Here is a 21,279-nt window from a genome sequence, read left to right as displayed (position 1 = left end):
CTCTACAAGTGTGATCTGGCAAGAAATTAAGTTCCCATTAATGATACAGAGAAGACACAGCCCCTGTGCCTTTCCAGCAGCTTTTTTAGAGTTAGTCTCTACTCTGGTAACACACAGCCTGCATCACTGCAGACGCTGTGACACATGATATGCTCAACTGGAGCTTGACTCTAATTACAAAGCAGTTTTTCTTCTGATTCTTCCATCTTCACCCAACATACTACTACTCATGACTGTACCAGAAGAATGTATCCATAATCCAGTACTGGAGAAGCTGTATCTTCTAACATTCAACAAAATGTCAATTTCCTTTTTGGAACATTATTTAGCTATCTCCAAGTATGTAGATGAGACTATGTGCTCCTTTCTTTTTCTTAAATACAGTTAATTTGCAGACATCTCTCCACAAGCAATCACTCCACACTGGGAAGCCACTGCCTTGCCAGTCAAGTGGAATCCTTGACCAAAATTGCCCTCAACACACCAGACACCATTTAGTTGATGTTCTACTATTACTTCAAATTTAAGTATGTTCCCAGATGACATGAGAAAGAGCTTAGTGTTTTTGCTGTTTCTCTTCAGATTCCACTTTATCAGTCTCCTTTCTCACATGTCTCATTTCATTTGTCCTCAAATTTAAAAACATTTTAAGATAATTTTTTTTTCTCTACATGTACATCTCCAGAGTCCAAATTTTATTTTGGGCATTGCCTACTTCTTCGTACCTTTAAATGTTTTCAGCATCCACTCCACTCGAGCTTCGCAGTTTTGCCTGAAAACTGAAGTGTGCAACTTGTACTTTCCAACTCACTAATCATTACATTAAGCAACACAAAGACATTCTAATCATTGTTCTGAGTATTTATAGCCATTAACAGCAACATTTCATATCCTCCTGGCCAAACAGTTCTTGCAAGAGTTATCTTTTAACACCACAGATGGCTACATTCTTAGAAGTCATGTAGAAAGCAAAAAACCCCACCAGGCTTTATCTCCTGTCTCCTGAATTGTGCAGAAGAATCCATACAAATGCAACTGAGACTTAATAAATGGTGAAGAAAAATTCAAGTTACTTTTAGTCACAGCATGTACTTTTTTTTCTTGTAAAAAGCTTTAACCCAAAAGTTTTAAGAATCATGTTCTTGATAACACATTGCCTGCTAGAGACTTAGCATTGCCATCCCTTTATTAATCTGAGGAAACCACCCTAAAATTAGGCTGCTTCCTAACTTTAACTAGAAAACTCAACTCACATTCCTGATACACGTATTGCTTCGTTGTTCAAGTAAACTAAAACAATTTAGTAAGCCCAAGAAAATTTGTTACTTGCAAACAAAGCCACAACTGTCCAGATGCAGGAATAAATGAATCAATCAAGAAAAAACTACATATACTACCATGCTGTGTTTAAACTACTGTAAATTGGTGAAAGATCCCCAAATTGAGTTGTGCAAAGTCCAGGTAAGAGAGGCTAAAGGGCTATAGCAATTAAGAGATGACTATAACTACAGTAAAGCTAAATTCAAAAGCTACCATAGGAGCTCCAGATAGAAGACAAGAGGAAAACCAGACCAAAATAAATTGTAAAAACTTTTTATCAGTATGTATAACTCTGCCTGTATGCAAGTTCAACAGACTAGAAGTCAGGAATAAAAAAAAGTCACGTGATACATCTATTTAAATAAATTAAGACACCCATCTTTAAACAAGAACTAGTCTTAGCCCTCCATTTCATCGCTGACATCTTTAAAATTTTGATCCTTTTCACAGACTGAACAGAAATTATTGCAGTGGGCTCATAAATCACCATTTTCTATTCATTGCAGTGCTCATGACTTAAAATTAACAAAGCCTTATTAAGAGCAGTGGTTGCTGAGGCTTCTTTTATTAATCAAACTCAGAATAATTCACTAGCTGTTCCGATAATTTCAGTCTCCATCCCACTCTTGCCCTTATGGAGAATATGATTGATGGCAGTCTCACCGTTAAGTGCCCCTCATGATGATCGGGGAAATGTATGAATAAATACTCTGTGGCTACCAACTGCATTATGGAGTCACCTAGGAATTCCATCCTCTGGTTGTGGCCTCTGAAAAATGAGACATCAATGCAGCAAAATCAATAAGCACTCAGTGAGGAAAAAACCAAAACCAGCATGCACACACAAATTAAAAGGAAGAGTGATCTGAAAGTGAGCCTTGCTCATTTCCAAACACATTTAAGACAATTTTTCAGTGTTAATCAGGTGAGATGAAAACACAGCTCATTACTGTAGTAACACCAACTTACAGGCAAAAAGCAAATCGGGATAGCTACAAATAAATGCAATCATTAGATCACAGATCACAGACTAAATGAAGAAGAGCAGTTGACATCACATCTGTAATGGGACAAATCTCAAACTTGTTTTAAGAAAGTGAGCTAATGAACACAAGAACTTCAATAGAGGAAAATGTCTGCCCATTCACAAGAAAGAAAAGGATCAGGGTTTAAACTCATACAAGATCCTGGAGAGGGTAACCACTGATACGAAGTTTAACAAGGGCAAGTGCCAGATTCTCTATCTGGGACAAGGCAACCCAGGTTGTGTGTACAGAGTGGGGAATGAGAGGCTGGAGAGAAGCACTGTGGAAATGGACCTGGATGTCCTGGTTGATGGCAAGCTGAACATGAGTCAGCAGTGCCCGGGCAGCCAGGAGGGGCAGCCCTGTCCTGGGGGTGCATCAGGCACAGCATCGCCAGCTGGGCAAGGCAGGGGATTGTCCCGCTCTGCTCTGCACTGGGGCGGCCTCACCTCGAGTGCTGGGGGCAGTTTTGGGTGCCACAATATAAAGATGACTTTAAGCTCTTAGAGAGTGTCCAAAGGCGGGCAACGGCGATGGTGAAAGGTCTGGAGGGGAAGCCGTACAAGGAGCAGCTGAGGTTACTTGGTCTGATCAGCCTGGAGGAGACTGAGGGGAGACCTCATTGCAGAGGGAAGTGGAGAGGCAGGTACCAATCTCTTCACTTTCATAATCAGAGAAAGGGCTCAAGGAAACAGCAAGAAGCTGAGTCAGGGGAGGTTTAGGTTAGATATTAGGAAGAAGTTTTTCACCCAGAGGGTGGTTTAACACTGGAAAGGCTCCCCAGGGAAGTGGTCACAGCACCAAGCCTGTCTGAGTTCAGAAAGTGTGTGGACAACACTCTCAGGAACATGGTGTGATTCCTGGGGTGTCCTGTGCAGGGTCAGGAGTTGGACTTGACGATCTTGATGGGTCCCTTCCAACTCGGCATATTCTGTAATACTGTTTCCTTGAAAATAGGGCCTGGCAGCTTTGCAAGCAACAGAACACAAGGGCTGTGCTTGGACCAAAGAGTGTAATTTTACTTCTTTTCTCTGCCCAAATGTACCTCCCAGGTATGTTTTGCTACTGTCTCAGGAGTGATGTAGAAATATCAGTGATGCAGAAAGTTCAAAATAAACAGGATAGGTCTCCAACACCTTCTACAGTCTTTCCCAAGGTATTTGCTACTTCCTACTGCCAGAGGTGGCATACCGAGCCAGGCGGGCTTGTGAACACAGCTGCTCTATTCTCTTCCAGGAAACAGATGTAATCTAGCTTGTTTACAAACAAGGCAATCTGGAATGCTCTAACAGGACAGCCAACAGAGCTACATGAGGACTCTTGCTATGTACTCACAGAGTCAAATGGTTAAAGCCCACTGTTCTCAGAGTGAACGCACGTGCTAGAAGCCGAACATGAGTAAAGATGACTCCAATTGCCTCCTCAAACTCCGTAAGCTTTTGAAGAACTGGAGAGGTCTCAATGAGTTGCCTGTCAGTATTGGACTCCTGCAGCTGCAAGAAAAATGAAGTGCAAGTAATGACCAACTCAGACTGCTGCAGAAATTTTCAGAGAAAAGCAAGCCATCTCTAAATCAAGGGCAAAGAATACAATTAACAAGTTCTGTGGACAGCTGAACTGAGAAAACCAAGTTTCCTCTGCCTTTTGGTCTTGGATAATTACCACTCAAAGAAGAGATGAGCTCTGATGTATGCTTTTTTAACAGCTGAGGCATTTAAACAGATCACTTACATGTCTCTAGATGTGGAGAGCATATAATACAAACTTTCACAAAACATGTACAATTGTACATTTCTGCATTTTCTAACATTATCATATTGTTTGCAACTGAGCAACAGACTCAAAAATTATTGGAATAGGGCTGGCAGACTGACAGCATGTCAAGATGAGACAAAACCCAAATCAATTTCTCCCACTTTCCTTCAGCATCAAAAATAAAAAAAAAGTACTTTGTATATGAAATTCAAAAGGGCACACTAACACAAGAAAATTAAAATTATTGCTTTGGGTCAGTATCTTTTCTTATCAGTTTCTTGTCTGATGTCCTTGATGTGGTGACACTGTTAAATGCCTTTGTGGAGCTGGGAAATGGCTTAAGCATTTCCTCCAGCCATTCTGAGCATCTCTTTGGTATAGCAATGACTTAGAGGAGGAATTATCCAGAAGAAGATGCCTAAAAGAAAGTAAGAATAGCCACAGCTTTTTAAACTGGCATTGAGATAATTTCTGGTTTGTTGTCTGCCCCTTTTCTATTAGTTGATTACATTCAATTTGTCTTTTTTCTGTACTGAGCCTTCAGTTCCATTTTCATAGAGCTACAATACCCTTGCACCAAAATCCCACACTTGCGTGGTATTCGTCATTTTGGAGTTCAGCTGCATGTAGAGCTGAGACTGCTTTTTGCTTCCTTGTGCACAGCCCTTTCTATTTACCTACACAGAATTTCTTCTGCTTTTTTAAACTCCACAGTGAGTCACCCTTATGTTCTCACAACCAGAATGCAATTCTTCAGTCTGCTGTTGTCCCTGCTACCTGGAACAATTTGGTATTGTCAACAAACTGCCACCTCACTGCTCATCCTCTTCCCTAGGCTGTCAATGAGAACAGCCTGTACTTTAGCAAAGATCCCGAGGGAAATCTGCCAGTGATCACCATTCCTTGCAAGATGCGGTCATTTCACTCCTATCCTCCATTTCTTATATTTCAGCCATTCCTTTAAATCTTGTAGGGACTGACAGTTCTTACTGGAGTTACTTATGAGTCGGGGTTTTCCGGCAGGCCAGGAGGGCCAGCCATGTCCTACGGGAGCATGAGGCACAGCACTGCCAGCTGGGCAAGGCAGGGGATTGTCCCGCTCTGCTCTGCACTGGGGCGGCCTCACCTCGAGTGCTGGGGGCAGTTTTGGGTGCCACAATATAAAGATGACTTTAAGCTCTTAGAGAGTGTCCAAAGGCGGGCAACGGCGATGGTGAAAGGTCTGGAGGGGAAGCCGTACAAGGAGCAGCTGAGGTTACTTGGTCTGATCAGCCTGGAGGAGACTGAGGGGAGACCTCATTGCAGAGGGAAGTGGAGAGGCAGGTACCAATCTCTTCACTTTCATAATCAGAGAAAGGGCTCAAGGAAACAGCAAGAAGCTGAGTCAGGGGAGGTTTAGGTTAGATATTAGGAAGAAGTTTTTCACCCAGAGGGTGGTTTAACACTGGAAAGGCTCCCCAGGGAAGTGGTCACAGCACCAAGCCTGTCTGAGTTCAGAAAGTGTGTGGACAACACTCTCAGGAACATGGTGTGATTCCTGGGGTGTCCTGTGCAGGGTCAGGAGTTGGACTTGACGATCTTGATGGGTCCCTTCCAACTCGGCATATTCTGTAATACTGTTTCCTTGAAAATAGGGCCTGGCAGCTTTGCAAGCAACAGAACACAAGGGCTGTGCTTGGACCAAAGAGTGTAATTTTACTTCTTTTCTCTGCCCAAATGTACCTCCCAGGTATGTTTTGCTACTGTCTCAGGAGTGATGTAGAAATATCAGTGATGCAGAAAGTTCAAAATAAACAGGATAGGTCTCCAACACCTTCTACAGTCTTTCCCAAGGTATTTGCTACTTCCTACTGCCAGAGGTGGCATACCGAGCCAGGCGGGCTTGTGAACACAGCTGCTCTATTCTCTTCCAGGAAACAGATGTAATCTAGCTTGTTTACAAACAAGGCAATCTGGAATGCTCTAACAGGACAGCCAACAGAGCTACATGAGGACTCTTGCTATGTACTCACAGAGTCAAATGGTTAAAGCCCACTGTTCTCAGAGTGAACGCACGTGCTAGAAGCCGAACATGAGTAAAGATGACTCCAATTGCCTCCTCAAACTCCGTAAGCTTTTGAAGAACTGGAGAGGTCTCAATGAGTTGCCTGTCAGTATTGGACTCCTGCAGCTGCAAGAAAAATGAAGTGCAAGTAATGACCAACTCAGACTGCTGCAGAAATTTTCAGAGAAAAGCAAGCCATCTCTAAATCAAGGGCAAAGAATACAATTAACAAGTTCTGTGGACAGCTGAACTGAGAAAACCAAGTTTCCTCTGCCTTTTGGTCTTGGATAATTACCACTCAAAGAAGAGATGAGCTCTGATGTATGCTTTTTTAACAGCTGAGGCATTTAAACAGATCACTTACATGTCTCTAGATGTGGAGAGCATATAATACAAACTTTCACAAAACATGTACAATTGTACATTTCTGCATTTTCTAACATTATCATATTGTTTGCAACTGAGCAACAGACTCAAAAATTATTGGAATAGGGCTGGCAGACTGACAGCATGTCAAGATGAGACAAAACCCAAATCAATTTCTCCCACTTTCCTTCAGCATCAAAAATAAAAAAAAAGTACTTTGTATATGAAATTCAAAAGGGCACACTAACACAAGAAAATTAAAATTATTGCTTTGGGTCAGTATCTTTTCTTATCAGTTTCTTGTCTGATGTCCTTGATGTGGTGACACTGTTAAATGCCTTTGTGGAGCTGGGAAATGGCTTAAGCATTTCCTCCAGCCATTCTGAGCATCTCTTTGGTATAGCAATGACTTAGAGGAGGAATTATCCAGAAGAAGATGCCTAAAAGAAAGTAAGAATAGCCACAGCTTTTTAAACTGGCATTGAGATAATTTCTGGTTTGTTGTCTGCCCCTTTTCTATTAGTTGATTACATTCAATTTGTCTTTTTTCTGTACTGAGCCTTCAGTTCCATTTTCATAGAGCTACAATACCCTTGCACCAAAATCCCACACTTGCGTGGTATTCGTCATTTTGGAGTTCAGCTGCATGTAGAGCTGAGACTGCTTTTTGCTTCCTTGTGCACAGCCCTTTCTATTTACCTACACAGAATTTCTTCTGCTTTTTTAAACTCCACAGTGAGTCACCCTTATGTTCTCACAACCAGAATGCAATTCTTCAGTCTGCTGTTGTCCCTGCTACCTGGAACAATTTGGTATTGTCAACAAACTGCCACCTCACTGCTCATCCTCTTCCCTAGGCTGTCAATGAGAACAGCCTGTACTTTAGCAAAGATCCCGAGGGAAATCTGCCAGTGATCACCATTCCTTGCAAGATGCGGTCATTTCACTCCTATCCTCCATTTCTTATATTTCAGCCATTCCTTTAAATCTTGTAGGGACTGACAGTTCTTACTGGAGTTACTTATTTTTTACTGCTTATTAAGAAAAAGACAAAAATTTTAAAAGCCTTTCCTCACTGTCTTTTCAACAGCCTCTCAGGAAACCCAGCAGACAGTATCATCTGCATTATCACATACTTTTTTGTCTCCTGAAATTTCCTATTCGTTTGTAAGGCAGTAGTCTTTACCTGTTGACTCTTTCTAAAGAGTCCATATGTATCCAGATGACCACTAATTATTTTTTCAGAACCATTCCGACAGACTTTGCTACTGACAAATACACAGAGCTAAAGGTCTGTAACTCTGTTATCTTACTCAGAGATTTTTTTTATTAATTGGGATGTCATTTGGTATATTGTTCCAGTGACTTTTAGTAATTTTTAAAATGCCATTTTTCAGGCTAGCTGTGCCCAAAGGCCAGCCTGAACTGCCTGTGTTTCACCTACTGGCAAAACCACCTAGGATGGTTTTGGGGTATGGAAGAGAGTAATTTTCATCACACAAGTTAAGGTAGTAGTAAGAAATTGTAAGTTTCATACACTGACTGTTGCTAATCTCTAAGCAGAGTGGAAGTCATCTTTGTGAAAGCAGAGATGAAAAGGTTAAAATAAAGTAAGAGAAAAGAAAGAAATTCAGAATAAGAACAATCTTCTTTGGAGCTTGTGCCACCATGCAGCATAGCTGGTGCTGAATCTCAAAAACTTATCTTCCTATTAAGACCTTTAGTATTTACACTCAGAGGGATGTGATTGTAAAAATTCTTCACATGCACTGATTTGTTGCTGAAGATTTTGGTTATGCACTCACTGCTGTTTATGAACACTCCTGCTTGCACTGAAGACAAGGAGCTACAGTGCAGAGAGGCTCTGCAACTTGCTCTACGTCTGCCCCAGAATTCAGTCAGGGAGAATGGATTGGGAAATCAATCTCCCAACTTCTAGCCTCATAAACTGACAACTTGTGAATTTGTATCCTTTGATACAGGAGGTATACATTAGCCTTCAGACACCTTCATAATTTTAATGTTTATGTGGTATTAAAAATTACTGGAATCACTGAAACAACCACACTACCATTGCACGGGCATGCACACACACAATCAAAACGGAATCAAATCAAAACTCTTACGGCATTCAATTAATGTGCCTTCCTACTATTAAGGTTTCAGCCCCAATTCCACGTTAAGAAAATATGTACATAGATTGTTTTTGCACCTTTTTCTCCCAGCTTAGAGAAGATAACCAAGAAGCTGTCAAAATGTTACCTCTCATTGGATTTATTGTATAGGCACAGTTATATAACATACATGAGCCAAGGAAAGGTGAATGACTAATTCTCAGAGAGGCAGAAACTCACTACTTCTTTAAAAAAACCAAACAAACAAATCACAAACCAAACACAAAGGAAAACATACATATATTCCTTTGGCTAGTCTTTAGCACAATTTCTGAGATGTCACCACAATAGAAACCTATGGAAAAGCATCCCTGAAAATAAAACAGAACTGTGAAATTTATTACAGAAAGGGATCACTTACTTGGAGTGGATGTAGTGGATAATTAAGCCATACATCCCGCAGGTCCTGCAAACATTGAGAGATGCTTTTAATGCTCAAGGGAGTCATTTAACAAATTCCACAGTACTAAATAAAATGTCATTACTTGAAATACTGAACTATTTCAGATGCTGACTCTGCTTATTGCAAATTCAATAGTGCTGGCAAACTAATTTTTAAAATCGTGTCTTTGCTGTTCAAACTGCCTGTAGTTCTCCCAATTAGCTTGTGTCAAAGAGGTGGAAAAATCCTTGAACCACATAAGTGGTTGAAGAATAAAAAGATTTGCTTAAGCCTCAGGACTAACTTTATTTGCAAGTACTCTTCAGTAGCAAGTTTGACTTCTCCAAAGGCAAGGACTGAAAAAGAAAAAAAAAAACCCACTTATTTTCTTCTGTTTCATAAAGGCTTCCTTCACTACAGCCACCGAGCAGCAAATAAACACTGAGTTACAATAGGCTTTCAACACTTCTATTTCTAAAAAGTTTTGTTATTTCAGAGACTCAGAGGAAGGAAAATACTACAGAATTCATCCTCTCACCACTGTCATGTGTGCTGTCCCAGCAGTGGGTACTTCCCTTCACCTTTATACAGCACATGTTGTAACCAACAGCCACCTGAGATACAGCCTGATCCATTCCTGCACACTTCAGTTGTGCAATTGGGTAAATGCTGAATGAAGCGCCCTCCTTTTTATTCCCAAATATATGTTTAAAGCTTTTAGAGTAGCATGATTTAACTGATAAAACAGGAGTAGTTGCTCTACATGTGCATCATTCCCTCAGAGCCTGATGCCTGGACCTGCAGTACCATTTCTGTTTTCAGAGCAGCACTTTGAATTGAAGCTGTCAGGTTTCCCACGCCACCCACCCTTCCCTACCTAAGCCAAGCAACCCACAGCACACCTGAGAAAACACCGTGTTTGCCTGAATCAGTACAGCTTGCTGTCCTAATTCAGCTTGCTGTCCTAGTTCAATTCAGGAACTACATACAACAGGTGTAGTATTTCTGTCCATCTGTGATCCTTAAGTAAAACAAGGGAAAAGAAAGAATATCAAGTTGTTTTTGAACTGGAAATCAAATCATGTAAGTACATAAATACCTTTTCATTGAAGAGCAAACGTCCAAATAATTGTTTTGCTTCTTCTAGGCTTCCCTCTAGATAAACAGCTCCTACATGAGGGGACCAATATGTCAAAGGTCAATATGCAATTAGTACTTAGAAAATTACTAAGCACAGGACAGTCAAAGATCTTGGACTTCTTCATCTCCAACACACTCATTTTTAAAAGCATGCTTTCTGTAGCAACACCTATTTTTTGAGAAATTTAAAGCACATTAAACACCAACATAAATCAACAACCATAAAATGCAAAGAAAAACCTGAAATAATTATATCGGTGATAGAAAATTATACATCCAAAGAGCAAAGTTTAAACTAGCAAATTAACCTAGATGCAATGTATTTCCAAAAGTACTTTCCAGTAAAGAGCTAACTATACAATTGTGCTGGTTTCAGCAGGGGTAGAGTTAATTTTCTTCACAGTGACTAGTACAGGGCTATGTTTTCAATTTGTGCTGAACATGGGGTTGATCATACAGAGATGATTTTGTTATTCCTGAGCAGGGCTTACACAGAGCCTCTTCTGCCTTTCCTACTGCCACACTGGTGGGGAGACTAGGAGTGCTTGGGAGGTTGGGAGGAGACACAGCTGGGACAGGTGACCCAAACTGACCAAAGGGATATTCCAGACTGTATGACATCATACTCAGTTTATAAATCACAGGTAAGAAGGAGGAAGGGAGTGACGTTTGGAGTGATGGTGATGTCTTCCCAAGTCACCGTTATGTGTGACAGGGCCCAGCTCTCCTGGAGATGGCTGAACAGCTGCCTGCCCATGGGAAGCAGTGAAGTGATTTCTTGTTTTGCTTTGCTTGCGTGCACAGCTTTTGCTTTCCCTGTGAAACTGTCTTTATCTCAACCCCTGACTCTTCCAGCTTTTCCTCTTCCAATTCTCTCCCCAATCCCTCTAGTGGAGGAGCGAGTGAGTGGCTGCATGGGGCTTGGCTGCTGGCTGGGGAGAAGCCACAACAACAACATCTGCAGATAGGGAAACCCACGAATTACATTTCAATAACCAGCACATAATTGCCACTTATTCCATACTTCCAACAAGATTACACTCTGCATATAAACGATGTGTCAAGACTATTGCAAAGCTCAAGGTCTTCCCAGTATCACAGTAATTTATTGCCTGAACTGGAAACGGCATCTCTGCATGTCTCAGTTTCTGGAGATTATAGTATTTTCTTTTTTTGAACTGCACACACAGCCCTCACTAACCCTCTCCACATTTCCATCAGTAACAAGCTCTGCAAAACTTGTGTTAATGTATTGTATTTTTGGGTGTATCCTATATACTCTGTATCTTCACAGGCACTTCAACATTTCATCCTTTAATATGCTTTACAGAACGGCTTCTGAAAATCTCACACTTGTTATTGTAAGCATAAAAGCAATTGGAATATACAGCTACATCAAGAACACAGAGAAAGGGAGTGCATGTTCCCACACACAGGAAGACCATGATTTGTCTTGACTTTCCCTTCCCCTTTCCTTTTGATTCCTCACTAGGTCAACTACTTTCTTTGGAGAACAGTTTGGGGGTTTATAAGACTGATCTCACAGAGGAACGTTATGCGAGGACAGAATTTCAAACAAGTCCTAGGCAGCCTGCTCATACTTCTGTTTTTTAATTTCATCACAGTGACTTTGTGATGAAGCACAATACTTCGTAAAAGAGCCTCAAGTAGGAGTTCCAGACCCCACACATACTTTTATAGTCCCTTAACAAGCTCCCAGATTTTAGCTATAGCACTGACAAAATCTTATTGCTCAATTAACTTGCTGAACAACTTTGTATTGGAGGTTAAACAAGAAGCCTGCTCTCTCAGCAATCTCAGTGCTTGCCAAACAGTTCTCATCACTATATCCAAGACAAGCTGAAGCCTACGAACAAAGACACAGATACAGATCTAGTGTTCCTCTTCTGTTTGCTTTTTATTTTTAAATTGAAGATCAAAGCGCTCATGGAAAGCAAAACAGAGTTAAAAAGAAAACTCTTTATTTCTTGATAAGAGGAAATGCAATCTGGCCCAAGGCAGAATGCACAGAACTGTTGACATCTAAGCCAACTATGATCTATTTTTCAAAGCAGGACAAAATGCTTTAGGAGCTTGTATAGTACATAAAGATCTGCATCAGGTCTAAACCATTCCCATAGCTAGTAACTTGTACAGTACATTTGGATGAATATGAAGTCAAACAGGTGAGATTAAGCTTGCTTCATGTACTCAAACAAGTAAAGGTTCATAAAAATACACTATTTAAAACAGAGCTTGTGCAGATTTAACCAATGAGATTTCTACCCTCCTGCTTGATAACTGTGGTCAGGCCCTGATTTCTTCTGCTACATAAACCTATAGACCAGTGCAGCCAGTCACTAATCAGCATCTTAGTGGCCAACAGCAAATTTGACACAATTCTCCTTCACCCTCAGCTAGAGGGTAGCTTTATTACACCAGCCATGGTATATTGCCATGCTATTTACTTGTAAGAAAAATGCAAAGAGTAAAAGGTATTTACTTTGCAAATTCACAGAAGGCTAGCAGGGCACAGAGGAAGTAGTCTGGTGCCTCAGCTGGGAGTGCCTGGTGCACTCAGAAAGAAAGCTGCAGCTTAAAATTCAGGGCTGAGGTTGCAGGTCTGTTCAAGCACCACTGGAAGCAGTGAACCTGCTCATCTTCTGCCAGGCCACGGTGACTGAACTCCTCCCGTCAGACATGGGGCAGGCATCAGGCCATGCTGGCAGAGGAGAGGTGGAGTTCTGCAGTGACATGAAATGGCTTAATCTTCAGTGTGTGGGAGCCAGGATATGGAAGATGAGATTTTCATGCTAGTACTACACACTCATTGTGTTTATACTCATGGCATATGTGCAGGAGAGAGGAAGAGACAAAGATGATGTAAGAAGCTTTACTATTGCCTGCTTGTACTAGCACTACTCAACAGGCCTGCATCTCTTCCATCACAGTCAACACGGCACACAGACCTGTACAAAGCATAACTGTCTGCACACACAAATACAAGCACTTTACCTATGAGGGCTTCAAAGCAGTTGGCCATGGCATGACGGAGATCTGACTCCCTGCAAAGGTCTGGACCATGAGCATAAAGCATGAATCGTTCTAGTTCCAGCTTCTGCAAAATATGTAGAAAGAGATAAAACCATGGCTTTAGAAGTACAAGAGTACCAGTTTAGTCACTAAAGTTCAGTTACACTGTTATCATGCAGCTACTGGGTCTGAAGGAACTATGAAGCTTTTCCCCATAGTTTCAGTTCAGACACAGGCTAAAATTAAAAAATTTCCTATGTTTATCAGCGGTAAGCAACTAGAATGTTATACCATAAAAAGCTAGAATTATCAAACCAAAATGTCAAAGGAAGCCAGATCAAAACATTACTGGTAAGTTTTAAGAATGAGTTCAAGAGAAGGTCCAAGGGCATGACAGAAAAATAGCCTGATACTGACTAGACAGTGCAATGCATTGTGTCTCTTGCTGGTAGTTTGTCCTCATGTGATTAGCCTTCAGAGATATCAAAAGGACATTCTAAGGGAGGGGAGTTAATGCTGAGGAAAAAGACCTTGCCTACAAGAAGAAGCTAAAGCAGAACAGTGAGGAATAGGAACTATGGAAGACACAGTCCACTGAACATCTGGGTTTTTCCTCTGAGACCATCAACAGGTGCCTCTGGGCACTGCAAGAGAAGGCTAATATTTTAATCTGCAGTGCCACCTAGCTTCTTTCTTCCTTTCAAAAGTGCATCATTAACATTCATCTGTTGCCTGAACTATAGTTCTGCTTGCCAGTCAGAATCTCAGGTAGTAAGTCAGATATTTTCTATAATATATGATAATTCTGCTATAGAAATGCAGGCAAGAGCTACTAGATTCTCTTTACATATTCATCTTTTTGACACAAAACCATTATTGGGATTTTTAAAGAAGAGATTTGTGCATCTTGCAAAGTTTGTATGAGAACAGGCTCTTCCCAGCTGGGTGTAAGTTTCTACTGATTAATTTCTTGTTAACTTTCAACTTCATCCTCCCAGATTTAAGAGGTAAAGCTGGAGACTAAGTTGTTTGAGGTGTATGATTTAGACATGTTTCAATTGTCAAAAAGAGTCTTCCATTTTCAATGAATGGCAGCCTGTTCACTGCTCCAGAACAGTGAATTACCACTTACAATGTTCCATCATACTTTATAATGCACAGTGAGCACTTGCTAAAGTCAACATTAGAGCAGAACATTAATTTTTTTATATAAAATTTAAACTTCTTTACTCATCATTTGATCCTCATTTATTAACAGCATTCCCCAAGTTCAAGAGATGTTGAGAAGATGAGAATTATATTAAGTAAATTGAATGCAACATGACACTGCAGGGTATGAAATCAGGAACATCATATAAGACACGAGAGGAACAAAGGGCAGGTTGGAAAATTGGGAATATACAGATATCTAATATTTACAGTTGTATCTAATATAAATACAGTTTTTAAAATATTGCAATAAAAATTTTTTAGATTTGTCCTTGTACAATGATAAAGGCTGTGAACAGCCTTGAAGAATGTATGAGCTTTCCTGATGCAGGTTTAAAAATAGTACCATGAATTCAAATGTCAGGCAGTACCATATTTGTAAACAAAGCCCCAATATGAAATGTTTCAATCAATTCATGCTTATCTAAATTACTAAAGAAAGATGTGGAAGAAAATTATTGTGTTCACTGCCTACCCTATGCCTCTCCTCAGAGATGAGCAAAAAGATGACATGTTAGAAATCCTGCAGATTTGCCAAAATCTCAAGATTGGATATGCTTGTTTAAGGCACTGTGTGATTACAGAGAGGGGAGATTAAAAGAGCAACTTGAAAACTATCAGCAGTACACAGTGGACAGTGAGTGCACATGTGTAGCATAATCAATTACAGTAAGTCTCAGACTGTTTCTTTAAAAAAAAAGCTAACAAAATCAAGAATGAGTAAGGCAATACCTATCTACTTATGAATAGAGATTTAATCAACTTTCACCAGTATCATATATAGGAATATAAAAAGCTCTGTCATTCACAGAACTAAATGAAATAAAATTCTAAGGCATCTCAATTTTTCCTATGAGATAACATAACTCTTCTCCAAAACCCTGGTTAACATACTTCTGACTACTCTGACAGTCTACAGTGGACCTGAAAATGACTGCATAGTTTATGGAGCAGATAAAATTCCTCCCCCCTCCCCATTTTTTCTACTTCCTGTTGCCAAGTTCTCCCTAGATATTCTATCAGAAAGTCCTCTTATAAACAACCAGTTTGATTCCTTTCCTTCACTAAAGTTCTACTATCAGCTTCATTACTTGTGCAAATTAAAGGCAAGTATAGGCACACCTTCAACACAGGCTATAAACTTATTTTTATGCCTGCAAAAATCATTTTTCCCAAAAGCATGCTTTAGAGAAAACACTGAATTCTCCTTTATCTTTAAAATCTACTTTCAAACTGAAAAGGGTTCCTGCATCCCAAATCTTGAACAGAAAACACAGCAAAGAAACTGATGTTCAAAGCAGGCAGCTCCCTCAAGAAGCAGTCCAGACACTCATAGTACTCTACCCATGGATGTCAAACACAGAGACATACAGAGCTGTACCTTAGCCAGCATGGCCAGGTGTTGGTTCTGTACGATGGCAGTGCGGTACGTAGCTAATCCTCCTTCCTCCAGAGTGGGAAACAGGTAGTATAAGTGGACACTGGCAAAACAAAAAGTGAATCAGATGCTGTCAGCATTTGATTAAAGATGAACCACATGCACCTCTAGAGAGCTGTGCCTTTCCCTCAGACCCTAGTGGGTAATATGGGTCCCTTGCCAAAGTGGAACTCAGCTTGAAGTAAGGTAAAGATACAAACAATTCAAACAGTGCCCAATCCTATCCAACACTGGCAGCAGAGGAGGAAGAGTGCTGTTTCTCTACTGGGCAGCACATAATGTCTAAATCCCTGCCACAGCTCCCTCATCTCAGGCTTCTGTCTATCACCAGCACAAGGTTCAGCACAGCTGACACCTAGAGGATGCTGAGGAATAAAGCACAAGGGAAGCCTCAGCCTTGAGAAACTCCGTGCTGCAGGTACACAGTGCTTTCATGTCATGCAGCTGCCAACAGGATATCCATCTGTTTATACAAGTTTCTTAAAGTACTTTAACAGACGCTAATGAAAACAAAGAACAGAACAGAACTCAACAGCCTCTATTTATCAAATGTGTGAAGTCATTATACCACAAACCACAAAAAAAAAAAAAGTAAAAATCACAGGCTTTAACAGCCTTTAATGGTATTTGTCATCATGCTAGCAATGTACTTCATAAAAGAGAAACAAAACAAAACAAGTAATTCACTGATCCAATCAAGATTTGACTAATGAATAAATAATTTTGGATACCTTCATATCTAACTCATGTTGAAAAAAGTTAACACAGAGAGGGTTTTTAACATTCCACAATTAAGGCACTCTCTGGCACTAATTATTATAATACTTTATTAACCCAGTATACAGGGAGGAAAATGCAAACGGATGCAAGATTATTTAAGGACAAAAACTGCTATAAAACTTAGAGGCAATCTAATCAAGCATCATAATTCACAACAGCAGACACCTGAAGTTAAGAGAGGATAAAAAAAATCACACTTAAATAGGTGCTTACATGCTCTATTGAACAGAAATGGAGTTCATTTTTTTTCTGAATTGAGACAAAAGTTAGCTCAGAAAGTGAACTGATGGCTGATGAACAATGACAATGAAAAATGCAAGACATTTTAATCATCAGATCTTCCATCTTATCAGCCTGTACTGTTGTATGAGAGAAAAGGCCATGAGTTTTAAGGGCAGCGGAGACCTTTATAGGCTAATAGTTTTTAATATCACATAGCTAATGGCTAGTAGAGAACAGAGATATTAAGTCAGTTTTGTTGTTCATATAACAAACTGGCTTAAAGATCAAATTAACAGTAAACAAACATACTTTTAAAAACAGTAGAACAAAGCAGCTGAAAATAGATTATAATCTTTATATTGTGCAACCTGTTTGCCTCTACTACTCAGGTAAGTAGAACAACAGAGATACCTAATTATATGCCTGTATTGCTCACTGATTTCAGAATACTCAGGCCAGAACTGGAGCAATTTTTGATGAAGCATGGGGTTTTTTGATTACTTTTGAGTAAATTACATTTGTGCTTAACTATTTAAGCTGTTAGGAAAGCTACAGCCCTAATAACTGGAAATAGAAGAACTGCAACACATTCAACAGTACCCATAAATGCTTCTCCCTTGCAACTAGAGAGAAAGAACCCATGGAAACAAAATGGCATGCTAAGAAAAATATCTCTCCTTTAAAAAAAGAGTACGAAGTTCAACTTCTCTGTAGCTGAATAATCTCTAACCCAAATCAATTTAAAATAGCACTTCACGAAACAGAAATTCTAGCTTTTTATTTTGTAATCTTTCTTGTTTTATCATCATCACTGAAAAAATTTTCAAGAGAGTTGTGGGCAGGTGTGCAGGTCTAAGTATCAGGCAGGACTGCAAACATACACAGTCAAAGTAGACACTGAAAAGTTCAATAAACACAACATGATAATAATAACATACAAAGGTGAGAATTGTTGAAGAATTCCCCATTTACCTTGTTAAGAACTCCACCACAGCATCTCCCAGAAATTCTAAACGCTCATTGTGGTTAATCCTGAAAAAGGCATTTTAAAGTTCACCATAACCTAAGTAACACATGCTGGTTATTTACACAATACAATTAAAATGGAAAAAATCAGAGTTGACTGCTAATCAGATATAACAGTCATTTTTGCAGCCTCCCCCACCCTCTCTGGGTTACAATCCTTTCCAAAACAGAGTAACAAGTATGTGAATTGTGAAACTCAGGACTGACACCACCACCTTTGAAATTTCCGTATGTTCTGTTCAGAGCTATTGTCACAAGCTTCACAAAATGGGAAAAGGAAACAGGACTGCTGCCTGGCACTGAAGTCGGGTTTCTCTGTCCATCAGAGGGCACCAGGTGATTGAAAGAAACAGCCTGTCCTGAGCCTTGTCCATGAAACTAGGGAGCTCTACCTAATTAACATCAACCACCTGCAGGGCAGGACAACCCTGCAGTAGATCGCTGGTACGGCAGAGGGAGTAAGAACTTGTATTTTTCATAGCACCTTTAAATGCCTTGTTTTCTGTAATGTCCTCTGAGCTCAAAAGAAAAAAAATGGCTATACAAGCAGATGCATCCAAACATGCCATTAAATTATTAGCATCTTTTATTTCCTCTGTTTTCTTTCATTGCTGGTCCTGATTTACCTTTGTTTTGCATAAAGTTTCATTTCCTTCAGGCTGTCTGCCTGCTTATATTCAAAGGACTAAAAGGGCAAGCAGCTGAAAAAGAATGTGAGCTTGTCTTTGGATACATACAAATTTCTGCTCTATAAATCAAAGCAAGTAAGCAGCACCATTTTTGATTTCACACATGATTGTAACAGAATCAAGGCTAATGCCGCAAGATTTTTTTTCTTTTTCTTTTTTTTTTACCCAGAAGATCCTTGTCAAGTGTTGGGCAGATTTTATTGTAATTTTCACTCCCCCAACAACTACATAATTAGTGTAATTTCTGAAATAGTAGTCCTTTGTTATGGGCTGAAAGAATTCAAGTACCTCTGCTGTGTAAAACAATAACGTGTGAGCAAATCTACAACAACTCTGTGTAGCAACATAACTGAAAACACACACCTCTCTGAAATGGGACAGAAATTTTGTGTTATTTCACAAGAATTAATGCAATTTAGCCTTAAGTCATGTCATTTTAGGAGGACTCAAATAAGCTTGAAGAGAAAAGGGCATGGTCTAGGTGAAACAGCATTTAGGGAACAGTGCAACAATAATTTATGCAATAATTATTTAACAATAACTCAATTTCTCCTATTCCTGAGCTTCTTCCGAAATGATGGCTCTTGAAAGGTCCAGCTACAGCACTAGCTAACTAAAATATACACTGCCATCTAGTCCATGCATTTAAGATATTTCACATGCAACTGTTTCCTGCATTAGTCTTGTGAGCTTTGTTTATTCAACTTTAGCTAAATATGGTGCCTGTGGCTATAAACCACATCTTAAACTATATTTATATGCACAGAATTCTTAGTGGTCATTTAAGGACTATTGCATGACAACATTAATAGGTTTTGCATCTGTCTTTAAATTGGAACAGTAAATCAGCAAAGCCCATGCTCAGCACCACACTCCTGTTAACAAGGTGCCATGGCAGGAAGGTACTAGTGTGAGAAAATGTGATGAAGAATCCAATTTATAGCACTGATAACAACAACAACAGCAACTCTTATTTTTTATTCTGCAGAAAGCAAAAAGGTAGCCTTTTAGTCCTCCTCATTTCAGGGATCAACAAAAATGATAGAATTATCTGTTAAAACCTTCCTCAGACATTTTCTGCAGGCATGACCAAACATTTACTATGCCACTGCTAATGGAGGTTCAGCACACCTTCATAATATAAAAGTCAATTCAAAATGACTTTTCATTTCAACTATTTGCCAAAGCTGTTGCTGACAGTAAGTTGGTTGTTTCTATTAAATATCTCCCTCTGCAGCAGCTTCCCTACTGGCAAACAACTATTTTCATTACCTGGAAGGAGCTGGATCATCCTGTCCCAAACGGGACATAATATTTATCAGGGTGTTTATCCCTAGAAACATAAACAATGCACTATTAAGTAAACAGCCACTAATTCACTTTGAATAAATGTAGAAAACAATTACTCAAAATGTTACTTTATAATTGCCATACACAAGATTATCCTGTTATTTACAGGGTTTATTACACCAAGTATAATCCTCACTGATGCTCTCTGCCTAACCGATCACAGTCCCATTACAACAGTATTGAATTTTTGCATTCAGGGAGCCAGATAAATACCACCTTTGCAGGAAAAGGACATTCCAAACATTACATAAGCAATAAACAATTTACTTCATTAACACTGAATATACTTTAAAGGGGTGAGGAGTATTTTGCAGCACAGACCACATGTTCACATTAGTAAGAAGACATTTTTACAAAATATATTCCAGTTTGCTCACCATGTTGAGCAGCAAATTAAGAAAACAGTACTTGCCAAGAATCTAAGAAAATACATCCTCCCATTTATTACCCTTGCTTGTTCTCAGCTCTTTACTTATTGACTACTTTGCAAAATCCAGTCTTTTAGAAAGATCTCATTGGTGTCTGCATATAATTACTGAAATTCTCTACTGAAGGCATCTCTCAAAAGAACAATGGCCAAGGAGATGATAATGGAACAGAGGGTGTTCTTACTGATTAAGTGTCAGGTAAGTGAAAAACATTAGTGATGTAAGTAGCATACCTTTCTTTCTCATGTGTATATGGTGGACTTTTCTATCTCCATACTTGGGCTGTCGAATCCCACAGTTGGATAAGGAATTTCTGGCATGATCCGGATTCATCCCAAAATTTAGATGATGGCTTGGGTGAGTCATGGCAAGCTATAGTGTAACACATACAGGGAAAAAAAAAGTGTTAGACATTTTTGCAAATGAAAGAAAAACATTATCTTAGACTGGTAGCTACTGTAGCTATTTTTCAGTTTGAAAAAAGGTTACAAAGTGATGTAGTCAATCAGAAACTTGGTTCCAGCAATTTAAATGTAGGGTGAACTATTTCAGATGTTAGAAAGAAGGAACATTTATGCCCAATCATCAGTTTAACTAATTAACTTTCAACATTTTTTTCTTTAAAGAAAAATTAGTTTAGAAGAGAAAAAGCATGAACAGTCAATTTGCCCTAAGACTCGCTTACCAGCTTTGCTGACCTGATTTCAATACATTTACTTATTTAAAAATATACTCACTCTAACACCGAACTATAAATATTCATATTAAAAATATAAGCAACTAGAAGAGCTTCTCAACCATCCATATTTACATTATTTAAATCTCTATAGAACTTTCCTAGCTCAAAAAATGAAACAACAAGTATATTATTCCTGGGAGAGTTAATCACAGAAGAACT

At 39.4% G+C, this 21,279-nt stretch overlaps 1 protein-coding gene across 2 annotated transcripts in view; it reads right to left on the bottom strand.

The window, feature by feature from the left end:
* Positions 1-21,279, bottom strand: part of DROSHA (drosha ribonuclease III) — a 75,756-nt gene that overhangs the window by 12,160 nt on the left and 42,317 nt on the right. For both annotated transcript variants that reach the window (XM_008637177.2, XM_017738725.1), the window contains exons 18-26: positions 20,615-20,753; positions 19,876-19,936; positions 17,861-17,920; positions 15,830-15,929; positions 13,222-13,324; positions 10,166-10,236; positions 9,046-9,090; positions 6,113-6,270; positions 1,984-2,089 (exon numbers count right to left, since the gene is read on the bottom strand). In XM_008637177.2, the coding sequence (XP_008635399.1) occupies positions 1,984-2,089; positions 6,113-6,270; positions 9,046-9,090; positions 10,166-10,236; positions 13,222-13,324; positions 15,830-15,929; positions 17,861-17,920; positions 19,876-19,936; positions 20,615-20,753 (843 nt within the window). The remainder of the gene's footprint in view (positions 1-1,983; positions 2,090-6,112; positions 6,271-9,045; positions 9,091-10,165; positions 10,237-13,221; positions 13,325-15,829; positions 15,930-17,860; positions 17,921-19,875; positions 19,937-20,614; positions 20,754-21,279) is intronic.

The sequence above is a fragment of the Corvus brachyrhynchos genome, unplaced genomic scaffold (genome assembly GCF_000691975.1).
Source record: "Corvus brachyrhynchos isolate BGI_N302 unplaced genomic scaffold, ASM69197v1 scaffold23, whole genome shotgun sequence".
In the NCBI taxonomy this organism is placed as follows: Eukaryota; Metazoa; Chordata; class Aves; order Passeriformes; family Corvidae; genus Corvus; species Corvus brachyrhynchos.
The sequence above is the reverse complement of the archived record's forward strand: the minus strand, read 5'-3'. Positions and strand labels throughout refer to the sequence as shown.